The sequence below is a fragment of the Carya illinoinensis genome, chromosome 10 (assembly GCF_018687715.1).
Source record: "Carya illinoinensis cultivar Pawnee chromosome 10, C.illinoinensisPawnee_v1, whole genome shotgun sequence".
In the NCBI taxonomy this organism is placed as follows: Eukaryota; Viridiplantae; Streptophyta; class Magnoliopsida; order Fagales; family Juglandaceae; genus Carya; species Carya illinoinensis.
The window spans coordinates 32295903-32306260 of record NC_056761.1 but is presented as its reverse complement, the minus strand read 5'-3'; the positions used below and the strand labels follow the sequence as shown (position 1 = coordinate 32306260).

The 10358-nt window shown below is 38.7% G+C and overlaps 1 protein-coding gene across 5 annotated transcripts; it reads right to left on the bottom strand.

Annotated features, from left to right (window-relative positions):
• Positions 1 to 5878: 5878 nt before the first annotated feature.
• On the bottom strand, positions 5879 to 10043 carry LOC122279817 (protein IQ-DOMAIN 2-like). 5 transcript variants are annotated; one of them, XM_043090664.1, is made up of 7 exons: positions 9602 to 10043; positions 9060 to 9092; positions 8803 to 8905; positions 8412 to 8714; positions 7966 to 8187; positions 7528 to 7647; positions 5879 to 7013 (listed from the first exon to the last, which is right to left on the bottom strand). In XM_043090664.1, the coding sequence occupies exons 3-7, from the start codon at positions 8875 to 8877 to the stop codon at positions 6312 to 6314; spliced, it is 1422 nt and encodes a 473-aa protein (XP_042946598.1). In that variant the 5' UTR covers positions 8878 to 8905; positions 9060 to 9092; positions 9602 to 10043; the 3' UTR covers positions 5879 to 6311. The 5 variants fall into 5 exon arrangements, with proteins under 5 accessions (XP_042946598.1, XP_042946599.1, XP_042946596.1 ...); XM_043090665.1 differs by lacking the exon at positions 9060 to 9092 and having other exon boundaries at positions 8803 to 8902; positions 9602 to 9670; positions 9777 to 10043; XM_043090662.1 differs by lacking the exon at positions 9060 to 9092 and having other exon boundaries at positions 9602 to 9670; positions 9777 to 10042.
• Between the last annotated feature and the right edge of the window lie 315 nt (positions 10044 to 10358).

Here is a 10358-nt window from a genome sequence, read left to right as displayed (position 1 = left end):
GCACTCCTCTGCTTGGAGGATAGAACAACATTAGGTGTGGTTTATCCCATTGGTGCCCCGTAGGGAGGTAGGTTGTCTTTGGAGATTCCATTGGTGGAAATATGTGTTGACAGAGATACGAGTTGATAGAGATATATGTTAATGGAGATATGGGTTGGTGGAGACAGGCGTTGATGGAGATATTAGTTTTATACATTCCAATCCTAAAAAATTCATGTTTTTCATTAATAAAGTTTGTACAACAATAAGAAACACAAATCACAAATTTACTAGGCTCCTTGGGGGGGACCATCAGGAGTCCTTCGCTCAGTTTCTCTTCATTGTGGGTTTTCAGCCTTTCTTGGCCTATCACCCCTATTGGTGCTTCTCTCCTAGGACCACCTCCTTCACACTTGTTTTGGTCGGCAGACAGCGAGTCTATTGATCATCCTTTTGGATGGCAAGCACCGATCGATCTAGCCAAAATTCCAAGCCCTTCGATGGAGGCTCCTCTCTCCTTCCATCACACGGTCTCCCTTCTACCTTCTTGTGAGCTGAGCCCCTAGCCAGGGCCTTCACCTTATTGTCTGCTCACTCCAACTCTTTCTTCCTTGGCTCAGTCAAACCATGAAGCATATCCTCAAGGTTGATGGAGTTGTCGGCCTAATCTATGAACTCCCACAGGATGGCGGGGATTCTCTTGGCTAGCTCTACCATGAACTGGGACTGGGGCCATACTCCCCCTAGAAGCACTGCCAATGTGATCTTTTGGTCTTAATCTTTCATCATTATATGCTCCTTGTTGAACCTAGTCAAGTATGCTTTCAGGCTCTTGTCTTCCCATTGTTTGATGGTGAAGAGGTAGGTCGCGAGGTGCCTTCTTCTCCTGCTCACCATAAGCTGTGTGAGAAACAATCGGGCCAGCTCTCCGAAACTGTCTAGGGAACCAGGCGCTAGGGACCCAAACCACACCCTTGTCGGTTGCTTCAAAGTCAATGGGAAGGCTTTACAAGCCACCTCCCCGAAGAAACCATGCAAGGTCATGTGCCCATTGAAGGTTTCAAAGCGCTCAAGTGGGTCTTAGGTCCCGTCATACATTTCCATGGGTGGAACTCGAAACTTTGATGGTAAGGCATCACCATCACTTCCTCACTATATAGAAGGCTTGTCCTGGTAAGTAGTAGGTCCACCGATGATGAGGTGCCCATCTTCCTGGCCATCTCCTTATATTTTCTCTTAAGGTTATGCAGCTCATTCTGCATATTCCTTCTCTCCTTGTCTGTGTTGCCTTCTTCTCCAGCATTTATGGACCCAACATGTTCGTTGTTACTTGGTTCCATGTCATACCTTGGCTCATTGGCAGTTTCCTTGAGTGGCTCGTTCTCCTTTCTAAGGACGCCCACCTCTGTGGTTAGTTTTTCAACCAGCTATTCTATCGCAACTAACATAGCTTCCATGTTTGCTGACAAAGGCCACGTCAAGTCTATAGGCATACAAAGGCCACGTCAAGTCTATAGAGATCCCACAGATGGCGTTACTATTAACGTTGTGTTTTGCACGCCTTTGGGCCGAGCACTTAACAAATCAGGTCTTTTATATTGGGCCTGTGAACACAAAAAAAAAAAAAAAAAAAACCACAAGATAGGGGCCTTGGTGGTGGCTGGGGAGTTCAGTATAGTCTTAGAGCAGATTATAAGTAAATAGAGAGTTCAGAGAATCTAAAGAGAGTTCCTTATACCTGAGAGTTGCCTTTTATACCTCATCTCTGGGATCAGACGCCCACGCTATGTCAGGGGGAGGTGTCCCCTCTACAATTTCTTCCGCCATACTCTTTTAATGTGGTGTGGATCTCTATAGGGTGCATTTAATGCAGCATCCTGCCTTGTTCTGCCAGGGGATGCACACCGTCAAACTCTTCCTTCTCCTCCTATCAGAGGATCAATGGCTCCTTGCTATCTGCTCCCACCTGTCCGCTCAAGGCTACCTAGAATTCAGTTCCTGTGGGGTGGTGTGCTTCTCCCTCCTATGTGCCAGCGTGGACTTCCTGCACTTCCAAGGCTGTAAACCGACTTCTGCTAGAGGCCAGGAACCCTTTTAACTAGGCTAGTGGATTGTTCAGTCAGCCTGGGCCCCTCATGGTATTGGGCTTAGATTCTAGGCTTTAGGCCTGGGGAACCCTCTAACGTATGTTATACCTTTTATTATGAATATTACTAGAGCATTTTTCACCCTATAATAGTATGATAGGATGACTCTTTCCATTTTTAGAATGGTGTTTGGTGGTTGGTTGACATTCATGACTTACACAAATATAAATAGATGGTAGAAAATAAGGGATACAATGATTCCCGTAGTTCCATACAAAGACTTACGTCCATAAATCTTCAGTGAAAAATCTGCTATAAATAGCTTGAATCCAAGCTTTCATTCCTTTCTATACTCTCAGTTACAGTGGTCCAAAATGGAGGTGAAGAAAGCTAGAAGATGACTCCCTAGCTCTCCTCGTGTAGAAGTTAGAATCCCCATGCCATGGTCGTTCCCTCTCCTCTCCATATTCTTGCTTCCCCTTCAAATCGAATCTCTTACTTTATGTTTTATTTTCTGCAAGTTTATCCTCTCTCTCATTTAAGTCATTTCATTATTTTGTATCTCTTTATTGACATATTCCCCGTCTCTTTCTCTCTTTATTTCTATCATCATGCACGTGGACTTTTAATACAACATGAAACCTTGGATGTGTTGAAGCAATGACACACTTTGCAGACACAATGCATGGTAGTGCGCATGGCAAGGCACACACCACCACTGCTGTACCAGATAGCACAGACCACAACCAGAAGCAAACAAGGAACTCATGCACAATGGCTATAACAGAGCTTCTGCCGAAAGCATCTTCAAGAGAACCAATGAAAGAGCTCCAAGTGTCCTAGGTCTAGAATATAATTTTCAATCCTTGTGTAAATCTGAACTAATTCTTTGGATAGTTTTGGGATATAAATAGCACACAAATGTAATGAACATTAGGTTGAAAAAAAAATACAAGAATACAAAGGAAAATTTTCCTCTCTAGTTGCGCCATTTCCCCAAGCACCTTGAGTACATTGCAATTTACTCCTTACGTGTCTTTTCAGGATGGACATACAACTCTTGCATATTTTATACCCAACAAATATTAAACATAAATAGAAATGTATACATGCATTAACAAGTTGGATGAAGAGTTCGACCTATAAGAATGATATTATATATTAGATTTAGTTTGGATATTACATTAGGAGTAATGCTACGTCTAGTCGAAGACTGCGCAAGTGCCGTACAATCGTCTTGAAAAAGAGTATAGTTCACTCTTAAAAAATTAATATTTTTCACGTGACTCTCATATTTATTCACTTTTTTTTTTTAATAAAATTGATTATGCAATGCGCTTGTACAGTCACGAATGTAACTATCATTTCTCTTACATTTGATGGTTTGGGTATCCTAAGATTATGATATATATATGTTTATAAAACAACCCAGCTTTTAACTTTTAGGTTGTTTTTGTTTGTTGAACTAAATTCAACTTATCTCAAAATCAATCATTGATGGACCCCACTACTTTTTCACTTTTCATAAGAAAGATAAACTCATCTCAATCTACGTCATACATTTCAACTTAAAAAATTAATCACATCTCAACCTAAAATTGTTAAACTCATATCAATGGGACTCACAAAATATTACTATTCACAACTCATCTCAACATCCAAATCTAGCCTAATAACTAACTTTTATCATTCTCACACCACACATAATTTTTTAATTTTTTTTCTTAGCACATGTGTGGTGTATGTATAATAAGTAAAAGATCTCAATTAATTTAGAAAAAATAAGATTTAAAAATTTAAAAATAAATCAAAATAAGTATGATGTATAGGTGTACCGATAATGAGCAGCAAATTGACAAGAAAGTAGAAGTGATTATTTGGAGCATGACCCTTCTCTTGGGCTTTGGGCTCAAAGACCATTCAAAGCGATTTATTGGTCCATTTTTTAATTTTTACTTTTAGCTTGATGGAACTCAATTGGCCAGTTGTTAGGGATTTCCACCTCTTTATTTGTAATATTAATTATATACTATTTTTTTTTATTCAAATCCTCACCAAAGGCGAAGGAACACCTTCCTTGCATTAGTACAACCAAACAAAACCTTAATGAAACCTGAGCAATATAACTCATAAACTAGTAAAATAAGGCGAGCACAAGGAAACAAAAAGCTTAATGATGTAAATATGGTAAGCCTAACTTATCTAGCCGAATGTACCCTTCAAAAAACTTGTCAGTGATGCTTCACCCACAAAACTACATGTCAAACCTTCCTCACCTCTACCAGCCAAAAAATCCGCAGCTTGGTTTACTTCTCGAAACTAATGCCGGATTAAGAAATTGGTTTAAATATATACTACTTGCGATTATTTATATACAGTTTTTTTATATAGTAAAAGAAAGAGTAATGTGCATCCAGCACGAAGAGGAGGATTTGCCCTCCTCTCTCAATGGTGGCACGGTGTATAAAATGCAGAAATTTGTATGCTAGAGAATTCGAAATCTGCAATGGCAACATTTGAATTCCAGGTTTTATTGTCTGCAACATGGAATTGAGGCCTCAAATCCTCATATTACAATTTTTAAACCTCTTTAAGTCCTCAGACCACTCCAAATTGTTTTAACAAGAAAAAAAAAGAAAAAAAAAAGCTCATAAGAACTTATAGAATAAGAGAGCAACTTCAAGCCAGTTGGGTGTGTAATTGCATTTTACACCAACAAATCACAAGCTGCCACATGGGGAATGCAATTTCAGCCGGAAAAATTTAGTTGAAGTATATTTGTGTACTAATTTGTACACTAATTTATTGTGATTGGTCAAAAAATAGATTTTATTGAAAATAATACTAATTTAAATTTTAAATATGAAAGAATCAGTATTAATATACAGATTAGTGCGTGACTTTACTTATATATAACAAAACCCATTTCAGACAGCCTAAACTTGAACATAGGTAATTTTTTTTTTTTTTATTAGATCTTTCCCCTTTCTCTCCCTCCCTTCCTCCCCCATCCCGTGACCTGGCTACTCTCCCCCATCCTTCGTTGCTCTCTTTCTCTCCCTCTAGGAATTCATTTTAGCCCAAAATCGTGACCTGTAACAAAGAATCTTGCTACATTTTCTTTCCCTCCCTCTTTCGATTGTTGCTCTCCTCAAGGACCAAGAGAGCTGTGGCCATCGACGAGAGATTTGTGAGGGTATTGTCTGCGTTTTTATCTGATTTCATTGCCTTTTAAATATATGTTTGGATGTTGAGAAAAGTGCTGCCCTAAAAACAAGGAAAAAAATATTATCTTCCAAAGAGTCCAAAACAGATGAATGGAAAAGAAAAAAAGAAATAAAACAAATGAAACTTGAAAATTAGCAAAGGAGTAGAGTCGTAACATGTTTCCCACGAACAAGACTACAGAGAGAGAACCAAAAAGGTGATATGTGCTCCACACAAATTTCGGGGGAGAAGAGAAGAAGAAATCTGGGAGAGGAGAAGAAGAAAGTCGGGGAAGAAGAGAAGAAAAGAGGGAAGAGAGAGGGGCTTTACCTTGATGCATACCCAACCGTAATTTCTACAAACTAACACCCGACAGGCTTTAAGGTTTTTCCATAAAATAATGCTAAGAAAAATATTCCAAATAGACAAGCTCTGCATTGGCCTTTTGTTGAAAAGTGGATCCCATTTAAAAATAATAAGTTATTTTTATGAAAAATTCTACAAGGAATAATCTATTTTTTTACAAAAATTTGCATAAGACTTATCTATTTGACACTTGTACAAATCATTTCTCGGCATCTATTTTGGAAAAATATTAGAAAATATTCACAATAAGGTTGTCATCTCGATTTCACAAATATCCATTATACATCACTCTGTAGTCTGTAGAATCAATAAATTTAACAGAATAGAAACTGTTCGTGGAGGAAATAATCAAAGACAGAATAGGTTCAAACATGTTCAGGATGTAGACAACGCAAATGGAGAGAACACCTGAAGAAATAAGTAGGAATTGAGTAAAACGCATTACTATTTCAGGAGAAGAATATAATCCCGCCAACTCCGACGACAGGCAAAGGCCAGTCTATAGCCAGTCCACCAAAGGAGCAAATACTAAGTAACGATATATTCAAGGCTTTTTTAAAAAAAAAATACTGAATCCAAGAATCAAATGACCTTTATTTCTCTCCTTGCCTCCAGAAGCTCTCCAAATCCAAATTCATTTAATTTCTTTCTCTCAATTTTGACTAGATGTTATTAACTGCCCACTTCATTGCTCATGTTGTTTTCCACATTGAGACTGACATCAATCTTTGGTGGACCAGAATGCCGCCTTGGCCTGGCCGGTGAGGGTGGAAATGAAAGCCGTTTCTTTGCAGGCCCGAAAGACCCCTTTTCTGGTGTCCCGTTCTTCTCTGCCACCAAGGGACTTTGCAATCTGGTTTTTGCTCTTGCGGACTTGGTGGGTACCATATAACTCGGAACTGCTAGAGAGCTTGCCAGACTCTCATCGTCCCTCACTGATGACCCAGCAATACTATGCCTTCGGAACTGGCCAGACTGCAAACTAACCATGCTTTTAGAATCATCATCTGGAGCATATCCTCCACCTCCACCTGGACTTGCTGGTTTCACTTTTTTAGCTACTTTCGAGGAAGCTGGCCTTGGGGTTGAAGGGGACTGGAAGCTATGGTGGCCTGTCTTTTGACTGGCAGTTGGGGAATGATTATCATAATTGAGCTGGTAGCAGGCAAAAGATTTGCAGATCTCTCCACCAACAATGCTGTGGCTAGCACTCTTAACTGATGAGTGGTCATAGTATAGTTCTTTCTCTTTGGTGCTACGACTCTCCCATGGGCGGGCGGCCATCCATCTTTCCAACCAGCTCCAACCCCAGGTGGGATTGGTTGGATCCATAAACATTGGGTTTACAGATCTTGAACCATTCTTCCAAACTTTCTGTTTAGTGGTTCATTCCAAGGTTAGACTCGGAGGTTGGTGCATTCAACATTCAGATTTCAGAGTACTTAATGCAAATGTGATTCACTACCTCACTGGTAAGACAAATGAAATGCAAAAGCAGTGACGGGACCAGAAAATTTTCCAAAGGTGGGCCGAATCTATCTATGGTGAAAACAGTTAATAATTATCTAGATATCAAATGAAAAGACAATACATGTAACGTGTATATTCCAAGCCACGCATTCAGGTTGAAATGTCAACAAAAATGAAATTAAGATTTGAAGTTTGCAGGTTGAAAGGTAATAAAAATAACAAAATATTGAATAAACTGAAACATATCTCTTACTTCTTATGAGAGTTTGAGACGTAAAATACATAAAAAGAGTTATGAAATTATATTATGTGGGAAAAGGATTATCCTCAAATTATGAGAACCAAAAATGGTCAGACATGAAGAATCAATGTGGGCTCATAAAAATTATAGGATATATTGGCAAGAGAAATAGATCACCTGATGAGAGAAAGCATATGCTAGTGCTCTCTCTCTCCTCATAGCAGCTTCATACTTGCTAAGAAGATTTGCTTCAATTCGTTCCTTTGACTGAAGGCTGTCATCCCATTCCTCCCCAATCTGTCATAACATCAAAACAAGTAAGATGCAGCGAGGAAAGTAGGAATGAAGCTTAGCACTAAAAACTATAATTCCACACACTTTTCTGGAAAAATTTGAGCTGACTCTCACAGTTTAACTCATTAAACATATTACTAGGCATGAGAGCAAAATAATTAAACCTGGCTGCCAGATTCTAGTCATCAACAGTGCCCCTAAGCCTTTTCAATAAAAATAATATCCCATCATCCGGTGGCAAAAAATTAGACTGTGAAACATTGCTATGTGATTAGCATGGTTTTATTAAATGCTACAGAATAAAAAAGAAACAACAGAGACCTGTAAGCTCTCAAGCTCGTTTGCTCGTTTATGTAGGAGTTGTTTCTGGAGAGCCTGATTCTCCTCTGACATCCTGATCCTCCTGGAACGGATCTGAGATTGCACACGAGCTAAAGTCTGCATGCATCTGAGGGTTTTTGCAGCTTGGCGTTTCACAACAGGCCCTTCCACCATTGATTTCAGCCTGACCAGCCCCCTTAAAGCCCGCAATGCCCTTCTTGCCTGAATACAATAAAATGCAAAATCCTTAAGAAAGCCACATTACTCAGCCCAAAATTTCCTGTAACACCTCGTAGCAGCCATTGATAACTTTAAACTTGAGCGATCTGTAAATTAAATATAGCTTCTAAAAGAAGCCGATCAACTTGGCTTCTAATAAAAAAAGTTGCATCAATAACAGAGCGAAGAATAAAAATGAAAATAAATAAAAAGAACGTAGCATGCACCATGTATCCTCGAAATGCTGTTTGAATCCTGATTACTGCCACTTCCTCCCTCAGTTTTCCTCCAAACTGAGTAACTGTAGCGAGTCGAACTACTTCAGCAGCTGCTTGAGCAGCAGCAACAGCAGCCTCAGCAGTGGCGACTGCAACAGAGTAAGCATGCTGCCCCTGCTCATTATCTCCATTTGTTAATTTCACCTCTTCGGGCTGAGCAAGAGGTGGCACTGTGGCAATCCCTGAAGAGGCAGAATTTGAATCCAATTGCTTTTGCTTCCCGAACCATTTCTTTTTCGCTTTACTAGATTTCTGGAAAACAGTCACTAAAACTGTCAGAAACCCATTTAATCATTAAAAAAATCCAGGTACTCAAAAGATATAATGGATTTCTCCAAACCTGGTCAGTCTTCTCCTTGGACTCTGGGCTAAGAGCTTTCTTTACACTAGAAAACCAATTTCCCTTCCTTGCCATCTCCTTATCATTCCTCAATGTGATCCTTCTTGAAGACGATTAGAAATTTAGAAGTTTCAAATTTAAAACGCTAATTGAATAACCATTTTGACAGTCACTTCAATAAATTTCCAAAACATAATGAATTTAATCTTCGATCACATAAGATAGAAGAGAAAAATGAAAATCCGGACAAAGAGCACCTCTTAAAAGGAGCAGCTCTAGGACTGAAGCTTCTGACAGAAATCTCGGAGGAAAAAAGAGGCCGCCCGGGGTGGAATGGGAGTGGCAGGGAGAGAAATTTCCAATGGTTAAGATTGAGAAGCCTTTATTATATTATTATATTAAAAAAAAAACTAAATAATTTCATAATTTCTATGTCCTACATTGGGTTGAGCTCAATGGTTATTTTATCAGTGAGAATAACCGTAAATCTAAGATAGCAACTCACCCTTTGCCTTAATTTCCCCCTACATTTTCTCAGAAAAGAAAAATAAAATTTCCCAAATTTAATATGTCTGTCTATATGGCAAATCTGTAAATGGCCAGCTTCTAGTTACAATGCTGCTAAGACCAAAGTTTATGTTTCAATTTTGTCCCAATAAAACTGGCAACCCATCAACAACTACATTGAATCTACAAACAATCATCAAGAAAAGAATTGAAAAACGCATAGCATCCCCAAATGAAGTAAATGTTATTTCTTTTTACTTCGGGAGTCCAAGAAAAGAGAAAGAAGAAGTACCTGTAGACAAAGTGGCAGATCGAAGCTCTTCACTTGAACAGGTAGCCCTTCATCTCTTTCTCTCTCCCTCTACAAAACAAACAACCAGAAAGGATCTTTCACTCGCACACCTCCCTCTCTCTGCGAATTCCTCGTCGTAAGGGAGAAAAAAATCAGATCTTGCCAAGAAGATTACAATGAAGAGAGAATATGAGGAAGACCAGCTGGTTCCGCTTGGAGTGACCCCACTTCATTAAGAAACACCTCCGGTTTCTTGGTGAAGGAATCGCTTGCTGCGAGTCTCCCAGAGACCTCTCCCTGATCTCCTTTCCTTTACCGCGTACTAAAAAACAGATTTTACTGCTCCCAACTCCAACTCCAACTCCTCGTAACTCAGCAAAACTTGACTGCAAAGCTAAAAGATTCACCATTATTATACCTTGCCGCTGATGCGGGAAACGAAAACCAAAATACTTACCCCCGTACGTGAGACTTGTGAGTTGAGTTATTTATAAATATCGATCTTTCTTCTCATCTCATCTCATCTCATCTCAAATATTAATTTAATTTAATTATTATAATTTTATTAAATTTTTACATAAAATATAATAAATAATTTAATTTTTTCAAATTTTAAAATAATAATAATATTAAAAATAAATATTTTAATAATATTTTATTTAATTTTTAATTTTCATTTCAACTTAACTTATCTCAACTCAGTATTAAAATCGCAGCTGAATGATTCCAACTTGATTCATAAATGTTATGTCCGACT

Excerpts from the sequence above, each read along its gene's own strand:
- LOC122279817 (XM_043090664.1), bottom strand. The coding sequence starts at position 8,877 with ATGGCAAGGAAGGGAAATTGGTTTTCTAGTGTAAAGAAAGCTCTTAGC. Across the intron at positions 7,648-7,965 it reads ACGAGCTTGAGAGCTTACAG|ATTGGGGAGGAATGGGATGA; the intron begins GTCTCTGTTGTT and ends ATGTTATGACAG. Across the intron at positions 7,014-7,527 it reads CATATGCTTTCTCTCATCAG|AAAGTTTGGAAGAATGGTTC; the intron begins GTGATCTATTTC and ends ACCACTAAACAG.